The sequence below is a fragment of the Alternaria infectoria genome (genome assembly GCF_024043175.1).
Source record: "Alternaria infectoria strain BMP 0036 chromosome Unknown scaffold_1, whole genome shotgun sequence".
Taxonomy (NCBI): domain Eukaryota; kingdom Fungi; phylum Ascomycota; class Dothideomycetes; order Pleosporales; family Pleosporaceae; genus Alternaria; species Alternaria infectoria.
The window spans coordinates 4,194,886-4,222,707 of record NW_026250690.1 but is presented as its reverse complement, the minus strand read 5'-3'; the positions used below and the strand labels follow the sequence as shown (position 1 = coordinate 4,222,707).

The window sequence follows — 27,822 nt, the reverse complement described above, 5'->3', positions numbered from 1 at the left end:
CTAGGTGAGATTTGACGAGCGCGCTATCTAAATGGGGTAAAGTCTGATTTCCACGCGTCGCGCTAGTCCCCGCGATCCAATGTCCATGTCCGCAATGATAGTCAACGCTACCCAACACTCTCACAATGGATCGACGCGTGCCAAATGCGAGGTCGAAACAAGGCACTGTCGTTGAACAGAAGCAAAGATTCCTCCAGACCAGGAAACACATATTGTCGCGTCCAATACCGCCATCAGAACGGCTGCGCACTCTTGCGCAAGATGGTGGCATTGAACTCAGTGTTATGAAAGGCGTGCTTGATAAAGGTATGCAGTCGCCTCGCCTATGATGCTCTGCGAACCAGCACTAACACCATGCAGTCAACCGCGACCTCAAACAACACTCCCGAAAAGTCTATAGCCGTCAAATGATCGAGCACGTAGTCGAGCAAATCGACATCCTATACTGGGACTCCGGCGCGCAACACGCCGACGACGACAACGAAGACGCGCACACCTCCTCCTCCGCCCCCGAAAACGACGCGCACACCCTCTACCAAACCGACGACCTAACCCTCGACGAGAACATCGCAAAACTCCCAACCACCTGGCCCGACCGCGACGCCGAAGTCACACAAGACGAATACCTCTCCTCCGTTTCCCGCCTCCAAGAACTCTCTGCACATAGGCAGACGCTTCAGAACAGGCTGGATACGTATCGTACCCTGCTTTCGCTGCTAGAGCCGTACCGCAACCCGAAGGAGAATATACAGCCGAATCTGGTGTGGAAGGATGCACCACTTGCATTGGAGCTGGCAAAGACGCGCACGCTAGCGATACGGGTTGCGGCGCGTGTGGAGGAGAAGTTTGGGGATGTGCAGGTTCTTTCTACGGCGGAGGATGAGGAGGATGTCGATATGGAGGGGCTGGACAATGAAGGGAGAAGGAAGGTGGATGCGGTGTTGGCGAATTGGTAGTATTGGCCGACCTTCCTCAGTTTGGTGTTTGGAGTACACTTTGGCGTTTGGATATGATACCCCAGGTTTATCCCCTCATACATTAGCATAAAACGTTTACAAAAAGATAGGCATCGCAAAGCGATTGACACAGGCAAAGGCCTTTCCACCCGCTTCCAGCAGCCCAAGAAAACCCCCCTCTGACCACAACCTTCTCATAAATATACCTACGCAACTAAGAGTCACCTCCCACCTTCCCCCTCTCCTCAACCGTCCTCGCAATCTCATCTCCCAAATCCGACCCCATCTTCTTGAACCCCTCAACCACACCCTTCTGATCCCCCACCCCCATCTCCTGACTCATCTTCCACTTGCCCCCCAAATCCATTATCTCAATCTGCACTCCAATAATCGCCTTCTTCAATATCTCAATATAACTCGACGGCGCATCGTCAACCTGCCACGGCTTCTCTTCGTACCCCATAATCCCTTTCTCGGACTGCAGCGACAGATCTCGGATCTGTTTGTCGAGGAAAGTGCCTGTGGAAGGGTCTTTTGTGTCGTGGAAGATGGTGGCTCGACCGTAGACTTGGACGGCGGAGTAGTTCCACGTGGGCACTACTTTTCCGGTCGCGGGCTTGGTTTCTGTGTAGAATTTGGGCGTGACGTAGTGGTGCGCTGGGCCGTTGAAGATGATCATGATGTCGCGGGAGAGGATCTGAACTGGCTGGTCTGTGTCGGAGTTGGTTTGCGATTTGAGGTGTTCGATTAGGACTTTGGCTTGGGGGTTGGCTCGGGCGATGTGGCCGCGGAGGACGCCGAGATGGGTCGAGTCGGCTTTGGGTTCTTCGGTGTCTAGGACCCAGGGGATGTGGCTTGATTGGAGGAAGGGAAATGATTTGGACTCGATGGCTGTGGTGAAGATGCCTAATGGGTTTGCGCGGATGAATTGATGTAGCTTCGCAATATCTGCCTCAGCGTGAACGGCGCGGAGGTACATCGTGGGTGGCTAGAGGTTGTTGATACCTAGGTATTGCCCAATGCTGAAGGCTTGATAGTCTCAGTCTTTTGACAATTGATAGTCTCAAAATGTGAGTTGTTAGAGGAGTATCCAGGGTTCGCGTCAGAACATCGGTTCATCGAGCGCTCTATACGGAGACATGTTCGCTGCCTTGTAGGGCGTGTGAAGAACGACATGGCGTCTACAGCGTGTATCCAAAAGGCCTAGCCAAAGATTATTGGATGATACGGAATACGTGAGGGCTAGAACGCGAAGACGAAAGGACGAAGCGTGTCTATCCGCTCTTTGCCGGTCGAGTGTACAGCTGTAGTGCGGTAAACACATCTACGTTGGGAACACTTTCCAGTGTGAGAAGTTCAGATGAGTAGAACACGACTAGCATGCGATAGCGACAGCCTAGTCGCGTTGTGTACTCAGCACTGCAACCGATGGAGCCTGCCTAGGTGTGAGTCAGGTGACGTCATGCAGCCCTCGTTAGCACTGTACAAAGCGGTACGTTATACGGCGTCCTGCCTCGTAGATTGACCGGGGATTTTCGAAACTCTATCGCTTCAAGTCTGACAGCTGAATCTGTCCTACGAGGCCTGAATACAACTAGCATCGTAGATGTCAAGAAGCGAAATACCGAGCCGTGTTGTCGGAAATGCTCCGCACGTAAGGTGGGGTCGAGTCTCAATGCGGTAGGTGCAAGCGACTATCCTGATAAACGCAGTACGTATGAGCGTTATCATCGCCCTTTAGTCCGGCGCCAGTATCGGTACAGGTGTCTCTCTGAGCATTAGACAGACTGTACTTCATACCAACCTTCTGTCATTGCTGCACTCAGCGTACGGACGACGACAATGAGTTCAAACTGGGAGCAGCTTGCTGCCGACAAACGGAAGCGCATTGCCGAATCTATCCCCTCAGACTGGTTGATCCGAATACCTCCGAGCGACAACAATGTGTTTGCGTATCCAAAAGAATCAGGGTTGCTTTCTGCACAAGAAATCGAGATAACTGAATCAGCGGCGACTGACCTTGTTGCTCAACTGGCGCAGGGCAAGCTGAAATCGGTCGATGTCACGCTTGCGTTTTGTAAAAGAGCTGCTATAGCACAGCAACTGGTGAGATGGGTATGATGATAAGCACAAGTGCATCGACTAACGACTTATCATAGACGAACTGTGTACATGAGTTCTTCCCCGAAGAGGCTCTTGCACAGGCCCGTGGGCTGGATGAGTATTATGCTAAGCACAACAAGCCCATTGGTCCTCTGCATGGCCTTCCTATCTCGCTGAAAGATCAGCTGCGAATCAAGGTATGAAACGGTTCTCTTCTCATCTGTGCGGCTCTATCTTGGTAAGCTCTCAGTGCACAACTGACACGCTCGATCAGGGAAAAGAGACATCAATGGGTTACGTTTCCTGGCTAGGAAAGTACGACGAAGAAGACTCAGTCCTAACGGCACTTCTCCGCAAGGCCGGTGCCGTCTTTTACGTTAAGACAAGTGTCCCGCAAACATTGATGGTCTGCGAAACGGTCAACAACATAATCGGCAGAACGACAAACCCACGCAACAAGAACTGGTCGTGCGGCGGAAGTTCAGGTGGTGAAGGAGCTATGATCGGCATTCGTGGAGGCGTTATTGGTGTTGGTACCGACATTGGCGGCTCGATTAGGATTCCATCGGCTTTTAACTTCTTGTATGGCATTCGTCCGAGTCATGGTCGTATGCCGTATGCGAAAATGGCGAATAGTATGGAGGGACAAGAGACTATACACAGTGTTGTTGGACCCATAGCGCACTCGGCAGCCGGTAAGTGGATTGAGGTAAACTCATGTCTACGGATAGACTGACTATCCAGACCTGAGGCTCTTCCTTACTTCGGTGCTACAACAAGAGCCCTGGAACTACGACTCTAAAGTCGTCCCCATGCCTTGGCGATCTGACCTGGAGGATGCTGTCAAAGCAAAGCTGAGTTCATCTGGTCTGACTATCGGATACTATAACTGTGACGGCAACGTGAGTCTCATAACACCACGGCATGATTACGTCCGCTAATAGTACAGGTACTCCCACATCCTCCGGTACTGCGCGGGATTGACCAGGTAGTCGATGTCTTGAAACAAAACAAACACAAAGTCGTGCCATGGACTCCATACAAGCACGACTTTGCCCATGATCTCGCTAACAAGATCTATGGCGCAGATGGTAGCACGGTAAGATTCCGCGATTGGTCTTACGCGGTCACGCATAGCTGATCGTTCAACAGGACGTAATGAGGGACATCAAAGCTTCCGGAGAGCCCCCCATCCCCAACATCAAAGAACTCCTCAACCCGGATATCAAAAAAGCCGACTTGAACGACGTGTGGGATATCCATCTGCAAAAGTGGGATTATCAGATGCAGTATTTATCCAAATGGCGAGAGGTCGAGGCCGAACTTGGATGCGAGCTTGACTGTATAGTCGGTCCCATTAGTCCAACAGCTGCCATCCGACACAACCAGTTCAAGTATTATGGCTATGCGTCTGCCATCAACTTGCTAGACTTTACGAGCGTCGTCGTTCCTGTCACTTTTGCGGATAGCAAGGTCGATGGCAAGCGGGCGGACTACAAGCCGTTGAATGAGTTGGATGCGAGTGTTCAGGCGGAATACGACCCTGACGCCTATCACGGTGCACCGGTTGCTGTGCAGGTCATTGGGAAGAAGTTGAGCGAAGAGAAGACGTTGGCGATTGCGGAGGAGATTGGGAGGTTGTTGGGTAATGAGGTCACGCCGTGAAGAATTGTCGAATACAGACGTATACACACAAAGACAGAATAAAAGGCGCAAGTGTCAAGACGAATGCTGGAAGTCTTGAGAATAGTGCAAGCTACGGGCTTGTGTGATCTGCACATGTGGCGTGAGTGTTGGAAGTTCGGCCAATTGAGTCAAGGGCTTGGCGTGCGCCCCAGTGTGGCGCTGGCGCGTAGCTCTTCATAGAAGGTGGGAACAGGCTGGCGCGTGCGCAGTCCAATACGGCAATACGGAGCGGATTCCTGGTAGCAGAACGTCATCGAGTACGGGGAGGATGCTCAGATCGGGTCCATGCATGTGCCTCAATCTTAATGCTCCTTACCCACAGAGACGGGTCGTACAACAGATGCCATCGTGAAAGCAGTGTTGTTCTGCTGCGCGCAGCAAAATCACTGTGTCGCTGTCAGCCTCAAAGACAAAGGGCCTTGGCCAAACGGCTGTCTGTAGTTTCAGATTAACGACCAGGCCAGCGGTTGTTTGGCTCAAACGGCGGGCGGTTGGCAAAGTAGCGCGCCCACCAGCGCCAGTGACGCCGCCAAGCCCCCGACTGACCGCGTATCAGGGAATGCGAGGGTTGAAACACGTCGCCGTGTGCGCCATGCCAGTCACCTCCAAGTTCATAATGAACCCTCTCTTTGACGTTCTCATTCACACCCTCTGTGCGACTCTACTACCCTAATAATTTATCTGCAACCGCAAACAATAGCGGCTGCTCCTCCCTGCCCTTCTTCCATGGCCATCTGCGCTTAAGACAGGGGTTCCGCTTCACAACTTGACCGCATACGCGACCTGCACCGCTCTGAGCCATGTCCGACCCCAACAAGCCATCGCCAGAGTCGCGGCGGAACCAGAGCATCGAGAACTTCGCCGCCTCGCTGTCCACCGCCGCCGCCATTTTTGGTATCCAGATTGTTGTTTTCTTGATTCTGAGTGGCAACTGGAAGCTGCACAAGGGAGTCACCAAGAAGAAGACCGTAGATGATGCAGACCAGACCGACAAGGCGGCGGCACGACAGAGTCTGTTCCACAAGATATAGTATGCGACGCCGCTTCCCTGCCTACATACCCCCCATGTGCTAACCATTGCCAGCTACTACAAGACGGCCTTCGTTCCCGTAGCCAAGCGCATCGCAGCGCCCACGACCGCCATCGACTCATTCCGCAATGTCTTCACCATCAGCGACAAGGAGCTTATCCGCGTCGCCGGCGTCGATGGCTACCTCTTCCTCCAGTACCTGCAGCTCCTGCTCCGCATCTTCATACCCATGGCACTCATTATCCTGCCTGTCCTCCTACCTATAAATCGAAAAGGCGACGAGCCCGGTGTCTCGGGCTTGGACTCCTTCGCCTGGCCCAATGTCGCGTTTCCGAACAAGAGACATCGTCTGTGGGCGCACTGCATCATTGCCGTATCGGTCGTATGCTGGGTGTGCTTCAATTTCTACTTGGCGCTGAGGCAATTCGTGCGCCTCAGGCAGACCGTTCTCACCAGACCCGAGCATCGTATCCGAGCATCCGCTACCACTATTCTCGTGCAAAGCATTCCTGAGAAGTGGCTCACGGTTCCCGCGCTCGACGCCCTCTACGATGTCTTCCCCGGCGGCATCAAAGACATCTGGATCAACCGCAACTACGACGATCTTATGGACAAGGTCAACGACCGAACCAAGATCGCCCGGAGCCTTGAAGCGGCCGAAACAAATCTCATCATCACATGCACCAAAAAGCACAAGAAGATGGAGGAGAAGGCCGCCAAGGAAGCTGGAAAGAAGAAGTCCAAGGCGGAAAAGAAGCACGACGAGGCCATGCAGAACCACGCAATCAACCAAGAGACTCACGAACAAGGTGTGGACGCCGGTAACCCCCACGAGATCGAGCAACAACTCCAAAAGGTCCTGGCAGAGTCTGCATCATCATCATCTTCTTCTTCGCGGTCGACTTCACCTGATCGCAAGCGCGGCGTGAACATGAACCCATTGCCCTTTTTAGGAGAAGGCATGCACGCTGTCGGCAAAGGCTTCCGCGATGTCGGCCAGGGTGTGGATCGCTTCAACAAGAACGTCTACGGTGGAATGCGAGGAGTTTTCGGCGGAAAATCCCGTCAGGCTGGTCAAGCGCGGAACCCTGAGGAAGCACAGCCAAGTTTCGACGGCAGCGATGAGGTTCCAGCATCGTCACCCACATCTGCGGACTACCACCAAAGGGCCGCTAGCAGCGATACCCACACTCCATTGGCCACCAAAGAGAAGTACGATTCTGAAGGTACTGTGACAGAGCCCAACTCTCCTCAGACGAACTTGAAAGCACCCGCAGCCGAGACGGACACCAAAGACGACAAGCCTGTACAACCTGCGTGGAAGCACCCGCTCAATAAGCTCAAGGCCATGTACGTCGGTCAGGGTGACTTCATAAGCCCAAGTCCATTCGTGAAAGAGGGAGAAGAGCTACCACTAGAAGTCAAGGATGCCAGTAAGATCAAGTACGATCTATCAGGCTTGTACGACGAGTCTATGGAAGAGGATGGCGAGGACGCTCTCTGGAGAAAATACATGAAGCCAAAGGACAGAGAAACGATGCGTCTGCCCATCTTGAACTTCTCGTGGTGGCCGTCGCTGCCTCTGATTGGCAAGAAGGTGGACACCATCTACCATTGCCGCAAGGAGCTTGCCCGCCTCAACGCTGAGATTGCCGACGATCAGGCTCACCCAGAACGCTTCCCACTGATGAACTCGGCCTTTATTCAATTTAACCACCAGGTTGCTGCACACATGGCCTGTCAGTCATTAAGTCACCACATTCCCCGGCAAATGAATCCACGAACCGTCGAGGTTAACCCCAACTACGTCATCTGGGACAACTTGACCATGAAGTGGTGGGAGCGCTACCTACGCATGTTTGGAGTCATTCTGCTCATTGTCGGACTCATCATCTTCTGGGGTATTCCTGTCAGTTTTACAGGAGCTCTGTCCCAAGTCGACTCTCTGACCGAAACATTGCCATGGCTTGGTTTCATCAATGATGCTCCCGACTGGGTCGTTAGTTTGATTCAGGGTGTGTTGCCACCAGCCTTCTTGGCCATTCTCTTCGCTATTCTGCCCCTACTCCTGCGCTTCCTGGCTGGTCTTACCGGTACGACGACATTTGGCGAACGCGAGTTGCTTGTGCAGAACTTCTACTTCGCCTTCGTATTTGTCCAACTGTTCCTGGTTGTTTCCATCTCTACCGGTATTACTTCGACCATCGACGATCTGCTCAACGATCCACTCAGTGTCCCCCAGACATTGGCGCAGAACCTCCCCAAAGCCGCCAACTACTTCTTCTCTTACATGATTCTGCAAGCGCTCAGTATCAGTTCCGGAACTCTGCTGCAGATTGGTGCTGTCGTTGTCATCATCTTCCTCCGATTCTTGGACACAACACCGCGCGAGAAGGTTTCAAGGGTGTTGCAAAGGCCGGGTATCAACTGGGGTACCATGATCCCGGTCTACACCAACTTTGCCGCCATTGGTAAGTTTGTCTATCGAGATGAGCGTTTACATCAACTAACGATGCCCAGGTCTCATCTACTCAGTTGTCGCGCCCTTGATCCTAATCATGATGTTGATTACCTTCAGTCTCTTCTGGTTTACGTACAGGTACCAGATGATCTACGTCAGCTACGCCAAGGCCGAAACCAACGGTCTCATCTTCCCCAAAGCGGTCAACCAGCTGTTCACTGGACTCTACTTCCTTGAGCTTTGCATGATCGGTTTGTTCTTCCTACAGGAAGACGAGCAGGGGAGGCAATCGTGTTTCCCTCAGGCTATTATCATGATCATCATCATGGTCTTTACTGTGCTTTACCAGGTCGTGCTGAACAGAGCATTCGGGCCTCTCTTCACATACTTGCCAATCACTTTCGAAGACGAGGCGGTACTGCGAGACGAAGAGTGGCAGCGGGCACAGGCCAGCAAGTGGGAACGGGAGGACGAACACCAAGGTCTTATGTCTCAGGAAGACGCACAGCGGACAGCCGAGGAGCGCGAACGAGCCCACCTAGACGAACAAAACCGCCTCGAGGAAAGGAAGGAACGCGAGGCAGCCCATGGCCCTGGATCATACGAGCTCAGCAATCTGGATGGTAACATGCCACCCGCCGGCTACGGCCAGTCACCTCGACCCGACAATCGTGCGCGTAACTCAAGCTGGGCTGACCGCTCACAACGCTCCCGTCGCAGTTCGCGCTCGCAGTCCCACCACAAGAAGCGCAAGGATCCTCTAGACATCATGACCAACGCACTCAAGAAGGGTCTCGACGACGTCGCAAAGCCCATCCGCGACGCAGAAGCGCAAGTTTTACCCGCTGGCAACCTCTTCGACGAAGTCGACGACGAGCTCGCCGACATCGAGCCTGAGGCCCGCCAGAAGCTCATTAAGCGCTCTTTCCAACATCCTGCGACCCGCGCTATCCAGCCCGCTGTTTGGATCCCGCATGATGACCTGGGTGTTGCTAAGGACGAGATCCAGCGTACTAGTGCTTTTACCAAGCGCGTGTGGATCACGAGTGTGAATGCGCGGTTGGATGCGAGTGGCAGTGTGATTTACAGGGGATTGCCGCCGGATCGGGATCCGTTTGAGAATATTGAGGTTTAGACGGGTAGTTGTTGAGAACGATGGGAGGTGGACTTGTTGTATCATCATTGTGGTGTGGGTGTTGTTTTCTTTTCCTTTCATGTTAGCCGTTCGCGGCACCTTTAAAGCATACAAGCATAGCGTGGAGTTTCATGGCATTGGGGGGAGCATCAGATGCATTCATCGTCTTCTTCTAAGACTATTACTACCTATTCCGTATAACTACCTAACATTAGAGGTGTAGAACCTCATCCGTTATTCAAAATATCAGATCCTCCAGATTATCGTTCCAGCCGCACACAAACTCGTCTGTTGCCGCATTCGCAGCCAAATCATCCGCCGCAGCTCTAGCCTCAAAGGCATCCATGAGCTCCTCAAAGGAATTCTGCTCCACGATACAAGGTTCTTGGGGTAGCGGGGGGTCCGCCCATATGCTCTCAGCCGCTGGACACGCGGGGGAAAAGGAAGCCGGGAGGTCCTCACCGGGCGCCACATCATTGATCCAAGGTTCTTGGACCATCGGGGCGTCCTCCCATATACTCTCAGCCGCTGAATACGCGGGCAAAGAGAAGGCCGGGAGGTTGTCAACGGTTTCTACAGCTTCGGCGCTGTCTTGCCCACGCTCTTGTAGGCGGCAGGGGGTTCCTACCTCGACGCGTTCGTCGATGGTGTACTCGTTGAAGTCGGCAAACGGGGCGGCTTGGAACGCGAAATTTTCCTCTGATGAGGAGTTGGTGGTCGTGGTGGTGTCAGGGGTTGGTACCTGAGCTACGACGACCGGCCTAGTCTTGGGAGGTCTTCCCCTCTTCTTTGGTACCTTGGGCACCTCGTCCATAGGCTTCGCCTTAGGAGGCCTGCCCCTCTTCTTTGGTACCTTTGGTACCTCGTCTTCTTTGCCTGACTGCCTCTTCCTCTTGGTAGGCGCGGAGGGAACGGGGACGGAGGGAGTTGTTGGCCATGTTGAAGGCACTTCCCGTGTGAGGTCAAAATGCTGACCATGGGTAGTAGCATCGATGATGCTACCCTGCTGCTGCTGAAACCCAGGCGTGAAGTTCCTCCTAACATTCTGAAACATAGGCTTTGGGACGAAAGCAGTCTGAACCACAGGCTGACTAAACCTCTGTGGCTGTTGTGCGTAGGGGGAAGAATAGCAGTTAGTGGCAGCGATGCCAGGAGTGCTCACGGCGCCGGATTGTGACCTACCCGGCATGTGATAAGGGTATTGCTGGTTGGGGGCGAAACCAGCAGGAAAGCAATTTGTGGCAGCGACGCCAGGAGTGCTCACGGCGCCGGGTTGTGGCCTACCCGGCATGTGAGAGTAGTATTGCTGCTGGTTGGGGACGAAACCAGTAGGAAAGCAATTAGTGGCAGCGACGCCGGGAGGAGGGAGCTGTTGTGGCATGCTCATTCGTTGTGGCATGCTCATGTGTTGTGGCATGCTCATGTGTTGTGGCATGCTCGTTTGTTGGGGTGGGTAGGTTGGCCTTGGAGCGGAGATGGTGATCCACTGCTGCAAGTTTGTACTCCACATGCGCTGGTTTTGGGTTGCGGTGTAGGCTGAGTAAGACATGTTGGTGTATGTGGAGGGTGTTTGCTGTGTGTGGGTGGATGGAGAATTTGGTAGTTCAAGATACTTTTGAAAGTTGTGATGGTGAAAGTAATTTGGTCTGAGAGTTTGAGATAATAGGAGAGACGGAAGGGGATATCAGCTATTTATTGCAGCACGGGAAAGAAGATGTTTGGACTGCGATATATCAAAACCTTGGTTCATTTTGAGGTGTTTTCATGACTGTATGCTATGGATGTAACAGCGGCGTTGGAGGCCGAGCACATAGGCGCAATCAGACCAGTAGAGAGCATTGCAATTACCTGAAAATACATGGAAGCGTCCTCCGAGGCATCCATTAGTCACTTAGACCATGAGAACAAGCCTATCGAGTCGATGTCCATTACGCGCGACCTCGCACACATGATTGACCTGTGACTCTTCTCAAAATTGCCTCGAGCCGAGCCGCTATGCTAACCGCTTGTGCCGGGGCCACAGACCATGATGGTACCAAAACCCCCTAGAGTCCAGCTTCCGACCCAAGGCACCCATATCGCGCGGCAAAGCACGGATACCCTGCTCCTCCATGAGTTCGCCAACCCATTTAGCGAACTCCTGGCGCGTCTCCACTTCTTTCTTAGTCATAGAAGACTCCGTCATGGAGCTGAAGCTCATGATGAGGTCAAACCAGTCGTACACGCGCATATCAGCAATGATCCAACGCTTTCCCGGCGTGAACTTCCGATGAGTTGCAATTATGGCTCTTGCGACATCTTCGCCGTGGATGAAGTGCACAGCTCCTCGCTTAGCAACATCGTCTTTGGACTGGCCGAGGCGAGGCAGCCATCTCGCGGGGACGCGCTCGCCGCCGTATAGACCCGATAAATTCAGCACACAGCCGTGGAGCGCTAGCAGTTCGTCTTCCGCAACGGCCCGCTTATCCTCCTTGTCGTATGGCGCGTCATCAGCGGACCAGTCATTGGGCAGTTTATTGAAGATGCCCGTGGATCCGAGCTGCACCCAATTGTTCTTTGCGCCGTGAACGGAGCGGTAGAGCCCTACGATGGTCTTTGACTGCGAGTGCCCGACCAAAGGAAAAGTGATGAGTACGGTTTGCGCTGCTGGCAGGCGCTTGTATGGCTCTGCATCACCAGATTCGGGGTCGAACTTGAACGGGATCGTGTTGTCTCTTCCAGTAGTGGTGGTCGCGGCATACGTGATATCGGTGTCCTCCAGTTGCGGAATCAGGAACGTGGACGTCCATCCGGCGCCCAGAATCAGTAGGTCCACCTCTTTCATTTGCTCGCGTAGCATTCTGTGTTGCGGGTGTGGCGATTATTGCCGTAGAAAACGTAGCATACACGAGAGTTTTTTGTTTGGATGTTGGAAATTTCAAGAGGTTGAGCCAATGGGTGACACAAGGTGGGAACGACAGCTGGTGTTGTCGTATGAAGTCGTGACGTCTCCACACGAGCCAAATTAGCTGCTTGATGCACGGCCCATCTGTTCGGCGCAACCATGCGCACGGGAATTCTAGCTAACCTGCAGGAGACTGATGTTACTTATTTGAAAGCCTACATACTTCAGACTTTCCCGGGCTATAGGAGGCCATGTACTGTGTATGCTGCATCACAAGGTGGAGGTAAATACCATGTTGAAAGCGACGAGGATTCTGGGTTTGGCCTCTAGAAACTTGGTTCTAGAGGTGTCAATCCAGCCATAAGAATCCAATGGGAACAAGTTGAATCATAACTATAGCAGGCGCCATCTCAGTCCAGACGACAGTTTCCCGATTAGGTAAATTGTAGAGACGTGGATTCTCGCAAATCTGCTTTCAATCGAAATCTGGAATTGACGTCATGTGCGGGAGCTTGCCCAGGTGCTCTCACGTGCCAGCGCGGAAGCCCATTACATCTGAAACGCGCTGATTGGCTGCTTCCGCTTCCAGGGGCCGCGTCTTCGTCATCACTATGAGCTGAGCATCAGCCCGCGAGCTCAGATAAGTTGTCGCAAAGATCATTCGCTCGTTGCATGCTGTTTGCGCATTCCAATTGATCATCCAATGCGAACATCACGAGTTTCCCGAGACGCGTCCCGCGTTGTCGCAGCGAGTCGCACGCAACGAGCGTTACGTCAGACACGAAGCGCGACCAATGCGCCAGCTCCCGTCAAACGCGAACCAGGCAGCGACGAGAATGCTGGATCAGATTCAGACCTCAGCTCTGCGCCAGCGGACTCCGCTTCGGATGGCGAGGCGCGACGAATGCCCATGAAGAGGAAAAGAGGCCAGGACATGCCAATCATGGTAAAGAAGGAGGTAGAGGAGACATCAATCACTGCGATTGCATCCCCAAAGAAAGTCACCAAAGTCAAGAAAGCGCGTCGTGCGCCTGCGAAGAAGATAAAGACCAGCGATGGAACTGTCACGATGGAGCCACCTGCCAATTGGGAGGAGATATACACCCTGACGAGAGAGATGCGGAACGAGAACCTCGCCCCGGTGGATACTATGGGTTGCGAGAGCCTGGCGAAGGACATCAGATCGCCTCGCGATCGAAGGTTTCAGACGCTCATAGCTTTGATGCTGAGCAGCCAGACCAAAGATACTGTCTTAGCGCCTGTCATGAGAGGCATGCAGGAGAGGATGCCTGGGGTATGTTGATTCAAAGCTATATGGCTCTTCCTAGCTAACATAGTGCAGGGCTTCAACCTCGAATCGGTCCTCGCCCTAGAACCTCCCGAATTGAACGCGTTCATCAACAAAGTCGGCTTCCACAACCTCAAGACCAAGTACATCAAGCAAACGGCCGAGATATTGAGGGACAAATTCGATGGCGAAATTCCAGATACTATCGAAGGGCTGGTGTCGCTACCGGGTGTCGGACCTAAGATGGGGTACCTGACGATGAGCGCAGCTTGGGGCAAAACAGAGGGCATTGGTGTCGATGTCCACGTCCACCGCATCACCAACCTATGGGGCTGGCACAAGACTCAACAGCCAGAACAGACGCGTGCAGCGCTGGAGTCATGGCTACCAAAGGACAAGTGGCATGACATTAATAACCTGCTCGTAGGCTTTGGGCAGACGATATGCCTGCCTGTGGGCAGGAAGTGTGGCGATTGCAAGTTGGCGGAGAGAGGTCTCTGTCCTTCAGCGGTCGTAGCTAAGAGCACGAAAGTCAAGAAAGAAGCTGTTGTGAAAGTAGAAGCGCCCAATGGCAGCGAAGAGGCGGTGGTGAAAGAAGAGAAGGTGGTGGCTGAAGTCGATGAGATCAAAGCAGAAGATGTGGAAGTTGCGATAGACATAGAGGATATTGGGCAGGCGCCACGAAGAAGGCTGCAGAGGAAGAAGTAGTAAGTAGCCCTAAAACATACCTTGAAGCCATAGCACGGCGTCTGACCTTCAAATCAGAAGCGCACACCTTGAATACAGTGTTACGTTGTGTCGCGTTGGTTTGGTGTTTAGCAGCAAACGCTCTAGTATGGTCCTGGAGTGGGCCCTTTCGTCATGCAGACATCGGGACCATATCACGCCTTCCAGTCCTCACCAGGCAACGACACGCGTTCGAGCTCTTGTCTTCATTCCTTGGTCTACTCACCGTGAACTTCTGCGAGCGTCCCTAAACGAGTGCTGACAGCGCTTCTGTCACCTCATCCTACAGGCAATTCACTGCGTACCAGCCAAGTGCTGCCTGGGTCAAGCACGGTCTCTGGTCCCTGGCGACCTCATCCGTGGTACTCAAATACGTTCCCCCACGCCTACTTAAGCATTCGCGATTGGCCCACCCCTCAACCGCACCTGAGAAGAGAAATTCCACCGATCTCACTTCCGCAGACGCATGCCCACAACGCCGCTGCACCTACACCACAGCAGCTAACTATCACAAGGCTCAACGACCAGCATCCACTACGACGCCATCCACCAGTGTGGAAGCCAGCATCATGCCATCTCGACCAGAATACGAGGCGCCTACTCGGAGTCAGTCACAACGTGAGGGCCGTTGCACTGCATCCGAATCAACAAACTCCGACCCTGCATACGTCCCCATTCTCCAACGCGCCTTTCCGCGCGTCGCGATTCTACTGACATGCGCCATCTACCTCGCATCATCATTCGCAGCTGTTTACGTCGGATTCCACGGCATCGCGAACATGATATACCCTCGACATAACCAAGCGGTAGACGAGTACTTGGTGCTTTCAACATCCAAGTACACAGAGGATGCACTATACAAGAATCTGGACACACTTCTCTCTAGCCAACTAAACCGCGGCTTCATGGAGACTCATGAAGACTGTCTTGTCCGCGGTCTAAAGGAGGCCAACTACGAACTCTACGGCATCGGTTTCCAGTACCCTGACATGCGCACGCAGGTCATGGACTGGACGATGGAGAACTGTGGTAGACTGCAGTACACGCCACAAGTGGTGATACAGGATCCAACCCCACAGCAGGCTGTGCTGACATACTGGGCGGATGCGAGCTATCGCTCTCGCCGCATGCTCGAGGGAGCTCTGGGAGCCGTGCAGCAGCAGGCTCGTCGTTTCTTGAAGCTACTTTCGAGCGCGTTCACGAATAGGAAACCATCTCCCCTCACCGAACACGTTCCTGTTAGTGCCAACACTAGCGGAACGCTTCCTCCGAGTCGAGCCCTGCCCAAAGTACCGTTCGGCTTCGCTCTGCGCTGCGAGCCCACCGAACCATGCCGCCTAGTCTACCCATCCGGTTCTTCTAAGCGTGCAAATAAAGTCAGCGTCTCACGCGAGGTCCTCGCGAAGCTCAAACGCGAGATCAAAGAAATGCGGGACGCCAGCCGTCAGGTCAAAAAAGCTAAATGGGCCACGGAGCAGGTTGTGATCTTTTTCGACTACATCCACGCCTCTATCTTGGTGGTCATGTTTGCGATCATCTTCAGTGTGGCACCGTTTGTCATACCCAGGGCCCTTCGCCCTCCTCCTCCTTCCCGCAAGACGGAACAGATCAAAATCATGCCCGCATCCCTGCATTTCTGTTTTGTAGGAAGACTGATATCAGAGCTGTTGTTTTCGTACCCAATACAGCTCCCGTATGGCGCCCGGTGGGCAACGCCCTTCCAGCTCTACTTCCTGTTCGTTGGTAACACGATGCTTCTTCAATTCTTCATCATTAGCGGACCGCGGTTCGAGAATATCAACCTCGTATACAAGCAGATCAAAGAGCTCTACTTCATCGCCCGAGGGTGGGAGGTACCTGACGGAGCAATGGACAGCATGTTGACTTGGTACGGAATTCACATTCAGCCGGCGGACCCCAAGCCCAAGCCTACGGAGGTTCCTGGCGGAACGATGGATAACATACTCGCTTGGAACGGAATTCGCTTTGAAGCGGTGGACTCCAAATTCAAGCTTCCGGAGGTACCTAGCGGAGTGATTGACAAAATGTTCTATCAGTGCGGAATTCAATTTCAATACGCGGACCCCAAACCCAAGCCGACGGAGGAACCGGCCACGGTCAAAGTAACCATGTCTTCCCCATCTGATAACCGCCCACAGCACGCGCAGTCGCACCCATCGCACCAGGGTCTGGCCGCTCCGACCACTTCACTCCAGGAAGGTCCCGAGGCGCACTTCAAGAAGATCCAAGAAGGTCCCAAGGCGCACTTCAAGAAGGTCCAAGAAGCGTCAAAATCCCAGCCGGCCGAGTATATCGATGTTCCCTATATCGGATCACTTGTCGATACTGACAGCGAGACCGAGTCCGAGGACGAGCATGGAAGCTTCGTCGACCTGGCCTGTGGCGTTACCCCACAAGTCAGCGATGCGGAATCTGGCTGGTCTATTGTGGATGCTTAGGAGCGGCGTGAACATCTAGTATGGGATTTGACACGGTTGTTGTCTCATGGCATGTAGCACGGGAGTTGTCAGGCATGTCGGCGCTGGAGCTGTTCCGTCTGGCGCGTGTGGTGCAAGTATGGAATATGTACAAGAATATGGTTCTTTTCGCACGGCGATCGATGTCGGCCTCAACGGCTGTGGGTATCTACTAGTAGTGTCAGATCAACATAAATGATAATTTCATGTTATCCCGCATTTGTGACCGTGATATTCAGAAATGTCGAGCATGAAGATGAGATGGTCGAGGAAGATGAGATGATTTGCAAGGTTGGAAGCCAGTGAAAGTTGCTACAATCTACACCTCTTGATGAATTGCCTAGTCGGGACTGCGCTGATGTTACGCCCAATGTTACCCGTGAGGTAGGGTGATGGTGAGCGAACTGGAGGGTGAAGGGAAAAACCGCCACAATCCACGGTTTTTGCGACAAGTTACTCATTTAGGAAGGAGTTTGATGTGAGTTGAGACGAAACAGAGGTGGAAGCCCGAATTTGCATGTACACCAGCCCAGCGACACCATGAGAACGTCCCACCAAAGACAAATACTATGCAAGAAAGTAACATTAGAAGTACACCACACTACCACATCCTAGATCTAACGACCAACTAATCTCAAAACCCCGCTCCAGAACTCCAGCGCTTTTAAAAATCATCCTGCACATCCCCCTCCATCTATTTCTTCCCATTTCCATTCCCGTTTCCATTCCCATTGCCCACACCAAGACACTTCCCCGCATCTTCCAACTCCCCCAGAACGCGGATCTCAAGCTCACTCAACGCATCCTCACCTGATCCCTTCCTTTGACTCAGCATCTCCAGCTCGCGCTCATCAACAGCAACGATGCGCTCGCGTAGCGCACTCTTGCGACTGAGCCAGCTCTCGACATCTTCCTTGATGTTTTCCTTATCCCAGTCTAGGAGAGCGACTTCGTTGGCTTGGATACCCAGCTTGGGTCCTTGTTTGCGTACGTTTTCTAGGATGCTGGCGATGAGGGAGAGGGAGTGGACTTCCGAGGCGACGGTCAGTGTGATTTTTGTGGCTGATGTGCGGGACGAAGGGTTCGAGTTTATGCTTAGGGCTGAACGGGCGAGTTGCTCGGGGAACTGGTTGAGGAAGGATGAGATTTCTGCTGCGATGGGCGGGCCGACGGAGAGGAGGAGGTTGAGGCAGAGGGGTAGGATGCCTTTTGTCCAGATGCTGTACATGCGGGATGGGTTGTCGAAGGGTCCCATGCCGTTGGTGCGTCGGTAGTAGTTCATGATGTTTGCGGTGTTGAGTTGGCTGAGTATGCCTTCCACGGCCATGGTCTCGGCGAGGGCTGAGATGCTTGATAGAGAGAGTAGGAAGAGGACGCTGAGCTCGCCGTAGATGGGGTCGTCGACGCCGTTGTGGGAGATTGTCAGGCGGTCGGCCCATGAGAATAGACTGGTGGCGTAGCGCACGGTGTTGCTGTTGGCGAAGAGGAGAGCGGCTTGTTGCTGCCACTTCGACATCTCTGGTATCGCAATGATACGTTGGAGAAGCGCAGTGAGGAGGGCGAAGTCAGATGGCGAGACGGATGCGGGTTCGGCGTGGAGTTGATTAGCCAGACTGCGGAAGCCTTTTGCAACCGTATCTGACAGAATCTCGAGGAGTTGGGTGGAGATGGGTTCCGTGTATTTGTTGTGGCTTGTGGGCATTGTGCCGCGGAAAGAGGAGCGGAAGGATGCGTCGTCCGACGTGTCCGTATCTTCGATTAGATGGAAATGAAGGGCGAGGTACAGGATCCGTAGCAGAGACCGGTAGTAGTGCACAGCGTCAGTCGAAAATACGTTCTCGAAGTCGGGCGTAGAAGTGCGGATGGCGTTCCATACTGGAGCGAGTAGTTGGCGTGCCTCGCTTGTTCGTACTTTGGCCTCCACCAGCTTCTTAAGCAGTGCGAAAGCCAGATCTGCTCGCAGGACCATGAGCTGGCCAAATAACGCTTCCGGAAGATTCGATTGTTGATTGGCAACCATGCACTTCTGAATAACACCGACAAGCACCTTGACTATGCGCTCATCCTTTGCTACAACCTGACTCAGCTCAAGAGCCAGTAGCTTCCAGCCTTGGAGCAGTAGGACTTGAGACTCAACGAGGCCAAGGTTGTAGTTGGCCTTCTCCACTTCGGCAGCAAAGCCCGTACCTTCTCGAGGACCTGTCCATTTGCTGTTGAAGCCCAAAAGCTGCTGAGCAAGGTCGATGTCGTAGAAGAAGGCGCGCCCAAAGGTCTCCGGGTAGAGTGTGGTTCGCTTGAGGTTTCCTAATGAGACACCAGGATACTGTTGCTCGAGGTTCTGTTTGAGATAGCCGTGCAAGGATGTACTGTAGGACGGCAGCTCCAAAGCAGTATCTTCCAGGTATGTCAGACTCGGCACAACATCCTTGAGCACAGTGATGTCGCCCACTTGCCGCGAGCTGTGGAGGTACATAGCGATGACTTCGCAAGCTAACGATGCAAACCTGTTCTGGAAAGAGCGCTCCAATGTCTCGCTATTGCTGCTCATTTTTGGTTGTTTGGGTTGCTTGGCCATCCACTTCAGGAAAGCAAGCAGCTTCTGGATCAAGTCTTTACGTTGCCTTAGATCACCCATTGCCCATGACCAGTTGTTCTGCGCTGATGAAACAAACTCAAGCATGGCAGTGTAAAGAGGCCATGAAATCCCACTCGCGTCTTTCTCGGGCAAAGCCATGTTGGAAAGTGCATCGAGCGCTCGCGTGAGGAGAGCTCTGTTTCTTGAGTCATGGGTCGCGTCCTTCTTGGAGCGAATCGACTCCCGAGGTGTGCTACCAGTGAGCAGGTACAACGAGAACCATTGCTGCTTGCACGTTACTACAGCCGAAAGCAAGTTCCAGACGTTCGTCTGAATGTCCACTATTTGCAATGGCTCGTCTAGTTGTGACAGCACACTCAAGAAGTTCTTTGCGGTCCGTGGTCCGAGGTGCCCAAGTAGGGAAGGCGGTTCTTGCTGTTCAATCTGTTTTCGAGCAGTCTGCTTTGGGTCTCCGTCTGCCATGGCTGAGTCTTCTTGTCCAGCGACCCGAACAGCACCGCGGACAAGAGCTTCCAAAAGGAGCACGACCTGCGACTTCCACTTGTCACTAGTCGCATATAATCGTGCTAATAATGGCGTAGCTTTGAACAACTGCTGCTCCAGGTGTGTCCAGGGCTTGTTAAGTAGTATTGCAACCCTGACAAGGACATCGGCGAAGGCCACAGTAGTCTGCGTCTGCTGCATCCACAACGCACTCGAGGTCGTGAGCAACGTGATGTCACTAGGGCTGACACCAGTAACCAGAGATGTCATCAGCGGGTTCGTTGGAAGATCTGCACCAGATCGCGTAAGGTACAGCTGGGTAAGGTACTCAGCGATGGGCGCGATAGATTTGGCAAGTTTAGCAGATAGCTTGGGCTCGTCGTCGACGCTGTACGCAAGGTTCAAGATCGTTGTGAAGACTTCGCAGATAGCGATGTTAATCTCAGGACGGTGGTTGGGTTGAGAGTATTTCCAGTTCAAAGAGCTCTCGTATATGCTGGCAAGGGTCCGGCCGAATGTAAAGAGGATGGTGCTCATGATCTTGTCCGACGTTCCGCTTTCTGAAGGCGCGGATGCATTGAAGCGGCTAAGTGCTTTTGTCGGCACTTTGCGAGACACCGATCGCTCAACGGCATCCTTAACGAGACCCTTGTAGAGTCGAATGCATCCTATGAGGAAGTCATATCGCCCAAGAACCATCTCGGTTCCGATCAGAATAGTCGCTAAGCTTCCGTTGCCGTCGCCTTCTAGCAACCTGCTCCTAGCGAGCCAGGGCCATACCCTATGTGGTGAGACGATGATCAAGGCCTCTAGGAAGTGGGTGCAGTTGACCAGAAGCTCTAAAGAAGCTTCGTTACTAGGCTCCTGGCAGAGGTGGAGCAGCTCCTCCTCGAAAATGGCAAGCACAATGTTGACAGTATCCTGGCTGCTTTCAGCACCGATGCTGATCGCCTCCAGGAGTTCTGCTGAACAGATGCCCTCAGAAGCATGTAAAGAAGAATGCATCAAGTCGGCGAAGAGTCCGATAATCTCGATGACGCTTTCGCGAGATGCGGGTTGCTGCGTGGCGGTTTCGACCTTACTGCTGCCTACAGGGTATGTTGAAAGTAGCTCGACTAGGTACGAAAGTGTAGAGTGGTGATGATGCCATACCGCCACATAAGGCTGTGAGCTATCATCAACGATGATCCCTTCTGTGCCAGCAGGTATTCCAGACAGGCCGTCAGACTGTGTCGATCTGCCGGAGGTTAATAACCGTCGTTGCCCACGGAAGCTTGAAGGGGTTCCAGTCGAGAAGAGTGGAAGATTGGCTGTAAGTTCAACCCAGTTGGCATTCTCCTCCTCGCGCGTCAATGCATAGTCCCTGAAGCCTTCTGGGAGGCGCTGCATAAGTCGATTGTGGTTCCCAAGCTTCTCGATGAATGTAGGCATGCCGTTCTGCATGGTCTTGTCCCCGCGTGTCAATGCGCTACAGAATTTGAGGAAGGGCGTCATCTCGTAGGGATAGCGTAGGCGAGCTTCGTTGAGCAGCAGTGGTCGAAGGATGTATTCGTCTTCCAGGAAATACGCAACAACCGGATCAGCATGACGAGAAATCTCCCCATTCTCCCATCTACGGAAGGAGTTGTCACCGGTGAGAATTGTGTATGTTGTTACTATCAGATCCGGGCTGTACGCAACAATGTCACTGCCGACTGCGGCGCGGATGAGTTGGAGGAACAGTAGACGAATCCTATCCTGTGATATCTGGTCGATCGATGTTCCAAATGCTGGCAGACTGGTCTCAACTAGCTGGTTGATGATAGCTAGCACGCCCACTGCTGAGCTGATGTTGGCCAGCTCCTCATAAGGCATCTTGCCGTCGAAGAGCTCATGATTTTCAAGTCTAGCCACAACTAAAGCAGCCTCTTCGAGTGGCGAAGTCTGAGGCTCCGTGTTTCCTGTGTCGTTCGACGCTTCGATGAGACGGTCGCGCTCTTGTTCCTCGTAGCTCGCACGGGTGGTGAGCCTCCAAGTCAGGATAGCCCAGGCGAATGTAGGTGGTGTAGCCGGACTGGCGCCCAATGACTTGGCTTCTCCGAAGATGGTGGTAATGCTCTCTACAACTGTGCCGTTGAGAATATACGATGAGGAGTCCCAGGCGTTGCAGTTGCCAGATTCGAGGTCGTCCATGATCTTGTCGACTTTCAAGATAGTCAAAGACATGAGTGAAGTCAGCAGTTGAATAACCGGAATGAGAGGTTCCTGGCGAGCCGTGACTGCTGGGAATTCGCGGAAAAAGCCGCGGAAACTGAAGGCTTTGAGCCAGTCCTCGATGGTAGCCGCAGGTAGGAAGTCCTTCGCGACCAGGTCTGCGTGTACCAAGGCCAGGTGAAGGATATGCAGCATCTCCGTAGTCTGCGCGACGACCCATTTCTCTGACGCAGGCTCTAGTATCGACTCGTCGACGTCCCAGCCATAGCCGGTGTCCAAAGCGTCGCATCTTTTGTCGAATGCTTTGAGCAACTCGTCTAGCGCCTTTCCGCCCGAGGGGCCATCTTGCGCTGCTGCGATAGCCTGTCCAAGCTCCTCAATCCAGCCGGCGCCAATGCTAAGGTAGTCGTTGCCGTAGATGGTTTGGCTGCGCAAGTTGGACGCGCAGCCCCACGAGACCAGAAGCTGGCTGATGCGTATGATGGACGCGCACGTCGAATGGTATACGTCGAGGATGTGGAGGCGGCGCTGGTCCTTTGCATCGAGATGCGCGGTCTTGGAAGCGAGCGGTGAGGCCATGATGGATGAGTTTGGGACGAAAGTCGAGGCGCCTAGATTCCCGACTCCAGCGGCTTCCTGTACGCTGAGGGCCTCCTCTTCAGTGAGTCCACTCAACAGCTGTGCGGTTGGCCTGCCCTGCCATTCCTGGACGACCAACTGCAGCGCTGCATATTCTGATATCTGCGCTTCTTTGGCCAGCCACAGGCTGTCGTCCTTGATCTCTGTTACATCGTAGTGTTCGCTCTGGGCGGGAGTGACGCTGATGGGCGCGGTCTTTGATTCGAATTTGCTCTTCTCCTGCGACGACGGGTCGGGAAAGGGCTTCCACGGGTGGGCGAGGATGTCTCTGTTCTCGTTGGCGGTGAGGAAGGCGCGTAGGGCATCGCTCTTGGACGCGGTTTCGGGGTCGCAGAGGGCGCGGTATGCGATGTCCCAGGTCCTGCTACTGTCAGCTACGTTGCTGCGCTCGATGCAGGTAAACATACACAAGCTGCTGCTCGCCCTTGAGGCACTTGCCCAGGTCGAACTCGGGGGATTGGATGGGGGCCATGGTTGCGCTGCAGTGCGCGAGTAGGAAGTCAGCTACCCAAAGGCCATGAAGGTGCTGGAGAGGCGTGGGGGTCGTGTTGCCGAATGTTTGGCGTCAATGGCTACGAAAGTCGCGAAAGCCAAAGCTCACGCGAAAGTCGAGCTAGTACGTGCAGGGATCATCACAAGGGCTCTTTCTTGCGATCCCCCGACACCTTGCACACACACGCTTCAATGTCTTGGAAAGATACCAGATGCGTATAGAAATGTTATCGCCATCTAGTTTCTCGCGTGTTGGTTCGCGTCGCAATGGGGTTTCGCCTGATTTCCAGCTACCTTCTGGCAACTATGCAGCAATTGTCCGCAGTCTGCCTGCACCGAGAGAATGACCCGCTCTCTGGTATACACAGAATCTGAATAATCTGCTACATCTTCTACATCCAAGAGGTCGCGCAATAGCGGCGTTGCTGTACCAGACATGAGGTACGGTATCGTAGCACTAAGGACCGATTCATGCCACCTCCGTGTTAACTCCGCAGCCTCAATATCTGAATAGAGCATCATTGAGTCACCCCACTACTCTAGTAGACAGCCATTCCTTTCCCACCTTCCCGTTCCAAGGTGCACTCACATCTCCCGGCGCGCACTCCGCAATCGGCAGCTAATATATTCTAAACGTCGACCTCGCCGTCAAAGGACCGGCGCGCTTTCTGCCATCTGACCGCCGGAGGGTACTCAGAAGAAGCTATATAACAGCCACCGGGCTTCCAACGCGACGGCAACGCTGACGCAGAACACCGCCCAAAATGCCCGCCCTCGAGCTGATCGACCACTCGCCCAGCAATCCCACACCCTCTCCGCCTATCCCCACCGCTTCCAACGTAGTACTCATTGACAACTACGACTCGTTCACCTGGAATGTGTACCAGTACCTCGTCTTTGAAGGCGCGAAAGTGACCGTATACCGAAATGACGAAATTACGCTAGAAGATCTCATCGCGAAAAACCCTACACAACTGGTAATCAGCCCAGGTCCAGGACACCCCGAGAAGGATGCAGGCATTAGCAATGCGGCCATCAAGCACTACAGCGGCAAGATCCCGATTTTCGGCGTGTGCATGGGCGAGTGAGTTCTCGGTTTCCGGTGGGCGCAACAGGCGGGGCAGTGCTGACACGATCAAGACAGTGCATTTTCTACAGCTACGGCGGTACTGTAGACGTTACAGGCCAGGTCCTGCACGGCAAAACGTCGCCTCTCAAGCACGACGGCAAGGGCGTCTTCGCAGGCGTCTCGCAAAATGTCCCCGTTACGCGCTACCACTCCCTCGCCGGCACCCACGGCACTCTCCCAGACTGCCTCGAGGTAACTGCGACCATACCCGCCAACGAAGAAGCCGAAGTCAAGGAAGTCGTTATGGGCGTGCGACACAAGGAATACGTCATGGAGGGTGTACAGTTTCACCCGGAGAGCATCTTGACAGAGGACGGTCGGCTCATGGTGAGGAACTTCCTCAAGATGCAGGGAGGCACCTGGGTCGAAAATGAGCGACTCCAGAAAGAGGCACATGCCCAAGCAGTCGGAGCTGGTTCCAACGGCACAGCAACCGGCGCAAAGAAGGACAAGCAGACATCCATATTGGAGAAGATCTACGACCATCGCAGGGCCTCGGTCGCTAAGCAGAAGGAGATTCCGTCCCAACGACCCAGTGATCTACAGGCCGCGTATGATCTCAACCTAGCGCCTCCTCCGATCAACTTCCCTGAGCGTCTCAGGCAATCGCCCTTCCGATTGTCACTTATGGCCGAAATCAAACGGGCATCACCCTCCAAGGGCATAATTTCACTGTCTGCATGCGCTCCCGCTCAAGCAAGGCTATACGCAAAGGCCGGTGCAAGTACGATATCCGTACTGACTGAGCCGGAATGGTTCAAGGGTAGCATCGACGACCTCAAGGCTGTTCGACAGAGCTTGGAAGGCATGCCGAACCGTCCCGCCGTTCTGCGCAAGGAGTTCATCTTCGAGGAGTACCAGATCCTGGAAGCGAGGCTCGCGGGTGCCGATACAGTGTTGTTGATCGTCAAGATGCTCGATGAAGCAGTCTTGAAGAAACTCTACGACTACTCCCGATCACTTGGAATGGAGCCTCTCGTCGAGGTTCAGAACGCGGAAGAAACGGAGATTGCGGTCAAGCTGGGCGCTCAGGTCATTGGTGTGAACAACCGTAACCTTGTGAACTTCGAGGTTGATATGGAGACTACCAACCGTCTTATCAACATGGTTCCAAAAGAGACGATCCTGTGTGCGCTTAGCGGTATTGCCGGGCCCAAGGATGTCGAACCATACATCAAGAGTGGAGTTGGCGCAGTTTTGGTGGGTGAAGCGCTGATGCGCGCATCCGACACCGCTCAGTTCATCGCGGAGCTTCTGGGTGGCTCGTCTACCAAGAAGACGGGAACAGCATCAAGCCCGATGGTGAAGATCTGTGGTACTCGCAGTGCTGAGGCCGCGAAAGTCGCAATAGAAGCAGGAGCTGACCTTATCGGCATGATCCTTGCGCCAGGAACTAAGCGAACAGTCACGGCTGAGACAGCTCTGGAAATCTCGGAAACCGTGCACAAGACCAGAAAGCCTGTGGTCTCGAAATCCGGGCTGCTGGCTGAATCAAAGTCCGCCACCGATTTCTTTGAGCATGGCGCAGCACGACTGGTGTCAAGTGATAGTCACGCGCTCCTCGTAGGCGTGTTCCGAAATCAGTCGCTAGAGTACGTACTTGAACAGCAGCGACTGCTGAATCTAGACGTCGTACAATTCCATGGTCAGGAGCCTTTAGAGTGGGCAAAGCTTGTTCCTGTGCCTGTTTTGAGAGCATTCAATCCGCACAACCTTGGCATTGGCTCAAGAGGGTATCACGCTCTACCACTTCTGGATGCAGGATCCGGCGGCTCGGGTCAGCAGTTGGATCTTTCAGATGTCAAGGCAGTATTCGCGAAAGACGATGGCATCAAGGTCATATTAGCGGGCGGATTGAACCCTGAGAACGTCCAATCTACGCTCGCTGGTCTCGATGAATATCGGGACCGCGTGCATGCTGTAGACGTCAGCAGCGGTGTGGAGGAAGATGGCCAGCAAAGTCTGGACAAGATACGGGCATTCATCAAGGCGGCGAAGAACCAGTAGTGGCAGTTCAAAATTCGACTACCGAAGCTGAAGGTGATCTTCGGAATTATCAATTGTAACACAAATGGCCCGGCATTGTTCTGATCTTTCCTTGAATGCTCTTTTTGGTCCTCTTTTCCTTACGAGTCAGGCAGCTCAATATTCCCATGATGGTGGTTTGTGCCGCCGCAAATAGCGGCCTGGAGTCGCTTTGTCGGCGTCTCTTACCTATTGATGGCAGCCGCACGGTCCCGGCAAACGCTATATCACTTCGGCCGCTGCCCATCACCTCAAGGTAAGATCAACAAGGGTCTCGCCAGATTTACACCCTTAATCTGGACATCATAAGCCCTCATCTAGGTCGTCAAGCAAGTTTACAGACCATCATTCCTACACTCTACAATCCAACCACCGCGCCGCTACAATGGGTGTGTTGGACAAGCTTACTATCGCCGTTGTTGGTACTCATCCCCATGATGCTAAACAGATCAAAGCCTGGATCGAGCGAAACGGCGGCAAATACTCTGCGAAGGTCAACAAGAGCGTGACCCACCTCATCGCCAGTAAAGAGGCATACAAGAAACCCGCCGACGCTGTACAACAAGCCACCGACCTCGGCATTCACGTAGTCAGCTATGACTGGTTCGACGACTCGTTACAAGCGAAGAAGAAGCTTGGTACTAGGAAGTACACGTGGGAAGTGCTTATGAAAGAGAGGAGGAAGAAGAAAGAGCTCAAGAGGATAGGTACTCTGGCGGATGGCAGTAAGTTCAGGAAAGGTTGTGAGAACATCGAAGGGTTGACTGGATCAGGTACGTCGAAGACATCTCCCGTTGTTGCGAGAAAGCCAAGGAAGAGCAAGAGTTTCTTCTTTGCCACGTCTGCCCCGGCTGTTGCACCCATCCCTTTTGTTTCTGCAAAAGAAGACCTCTTACGTAGGAGGGCAGAAAGAGCAGCTGCATTGACTGAGGGTACTGGAGCTGGAGCTTGTGAGGGCCAGGCGAAGAACTCGGTTGAAGTCATTGACGACACTCCAAGCCCGGCCAGCCAATCTCCAAAGCCTGCCGCTCTTATCCAGACACCTCCCAAGAAATCCAAGCCCCCTGGTACCTCCAAGAAAGTACCTCAAGCTAAGATTTCTCACTGGAAAGAGGATTATCACTACTATCAAGATACGGACGGCTTCGAGTACAAGATCCTGCTTGTACGCGTGGACAATCCTCCCTTTGGCTCTGCAAATGTAAGCTCTAACCGTACAAAATGCTTATGAGACATATACTGACCCCGCACGTCTACCTCCACAGTACCACATTGCGCTATTAGAGAGTCATACAAAGCCACATGTATACTGGGCGCTTGTACAGTACAAGCCCGCTAAGATCTTACCGGCAGCGGAGAAGGAAGAGAAGGGAGATTTGAAGCAGCAAGTATATCTGAGTAGCAACGAAGTTACTCAGCACTCCGAAGCCAACCGCCTATTCTCCCTCATCACCAAGCCAGCCCCAACACCAGAGGCTCCGTACAACGGCGAGCTATGCCCCCGCGGCAGTGACTTCGC

At 53.4% G+C, this 27,822-nt stretch overlaps 10 protein-coding genes across 10 annotated transcripts; 7 read left to right on the top strand and 3 right to left on the bottom strand.

Annotated features, from left to right (window-relative positions):
* Nucleotides 1–125: 125 nt before the first annotated feature.
* On the top strand, nt 126–956 carry J4E92_001395 (uncharacterized protein; the record flags this gene model as incomplete). The annotated part of the gene is made up of 2 exons (XM_051492807.1): nt 126–306; nt 361–956. The coding sequence occupies 2 exons, from the start codon at nt 126–128 to the stop codon at nt 954–956; spliced, it is 777 nt and encodes a 258-aa protein (XP_051358319.1).
* Nucleotides 957–1,170: 214 nt separating this feature from the next.
* On the bottom strand, nt 1,171–1,935 carry J4E92_001394 (uncharacterized protein; the record flags this gene model as incomplete). The annotated part of the gene is made up of 1 exon (XM_051492806.1): nt 1,171–1,935. One exon carries the CDS (start codon nt 1,933–1,935, stop codon nt 1,171–1,173), a length of 765 nt encoding a protein of 254 aa, XP_051358318.1.
* An 863-nt stretch (nt 1,936–2,798) lies between these two features.
* On the top strand, nt 2,799–4,724 carry J4E92_001393 (uncharacterized protein; the record flags this gene model as incomplete). Its single annotated transcript, XM_051492805.1, has 6 exons — nt 2,799–3,062; nt 3,116–3,256; nt 3,334–3,754; nt 3,804–3,961; nt 4,009–4,158; nt 4,212–4,724. The coding sequence occupies 6 exons, from the start codon at nt 2,799–2,801 to the stop codon at nt 4,722–4,724; spliced, it is 1,647 nt and encodes a 548-aa protein (XP_051358317.1).
* Nucleotides 4,725–5,545: 821 nt separating this feature from the next.
* On the top strand, nt 5,546–9,371 carry J4E92_001392 (uncharacterized protein; the record flags this gene model as incomplete). The annotated part of the gene is made up of 3 exons (XM_051492804.1): nt 5,546–5,760; nt 5,830–8,246; nt 8,296–9,371. 3 exons carry the CDS (start codon nt 5,546–5,548, stop codon nt 9,369–9,371), a joined length of 3,708 nt encoding a protein of 1,235 aa, XP_051358316.1.
* A 1,993-nt stretch (nt 9,372–11,364) lies between these two features.
* On the bottom strand, nt 11,365–12,210 carry J4E92_001391 (uncharacterized protein; the record flags this gene model as incomplete). Its single annotated transcript, XM_051492803.1, has 1 exon — nt 11,365–12,210. The coding sequence occupies one exon, from the start codon at nt 12,208–12,210 to the stop codon at nt 11,365–11,367; it is 846 nt and encodes a 281-aa protein (XP_051358315.1).
* A 1,330-nt stretch (nt 12,211–13,540) lies between these two features.
* Nucleotides 13,541–14,251, top strand: NTH1 (alpha,alpha-trehalase nth1; the record flags this gene model as incomplete). Its single annotated transcript, XM_051492802.1, has 2 exons — nt 13,541–13,549; nt 13,598–14,251. The coding sequence occupies 2 exons, from the start codon at nt 13,541–13,543 to the stop codon at nt 14,249–14,251; spliced, it is 663 nt and encodes a 220-aa protein (XP_051358314.1).
* Nucleotides 14,252–15,184: 933 nt separating this feature from the next.
* J4E92_001389 (uncharacterized protein) lies at nt 15,185–16,728 on the top strand (the record flags this gene model as incomplete). The annotated part of the gene is made up of 2 exons (XM_051492801.1): nt 15,185–15,193; nt 15,214–16,728. 2 exons carry the CDS (start codon nt 15,185–15,187, stop codon nt 16,726–16,728), a joined length of 1,524 nt encoding a protein of 507 aa, XP_051358313.1.
* A 712-nt stretch (nt 16,729–17,440) lies between these two features.
* J4E92_001388 (uncharacterized protein) lies at nt 17,441–23,129 on the bottom strand (the record flags this gene model as incomplete). The annotated part of the gene is made up of 2 exons (XM_051492800.1): nt 17,441–23,018; nt 23,065–23,129. The coding sequence occupies 2 exons, from the start codon at nt 23,127–23,129 to the stop codon at nt 17,441–17,443; spliced, it is 5,643 nt and encodes a 1,880-aa protein (XP_051358312.1).
* Nucleotides 23,130–23,913: 784 nt separating this feature from the next.
* On the top strand, nt 23,914–26,285 carry TRP1 (bifunctional tryptophan synthase trp1; the record flags this gene model as incomplete). Its single annotated transcript, XM_051492799.1, has 2 exons — nt 23,914–24,233; nt 24,290–26,285. The coding sequence occupies 2 exons, from the start codon at nt 23,914–23,916 to the stop codon at nt 26,283–26,285; spliced, it is 2,316 nt and encodes a 771-aa protein (XP_051358311.1).
* A 403-nt stretch (nt 26,286–26,688) lies between these two features.
* J4E92_001386 (uncharacterized protein) lies at nt 26,689–27,534 on the top strand (the record flags this gene model as incomplete). The annotated part of the gene is made up of 2 exons (XM_051492798.1): nt 26,689–26,692; nt 26,759–27,534. The coding sequence occupies 2 exons, from the start codon at nt 26,689–26,691 to the stop codon at nt 27,532–27,534; spliced, it is 780 nt and encodes a 259-aa protein (XP_051358310.1).
* Nucleotides 27,535–27,822: the final 288 nt, after the last annotated feature.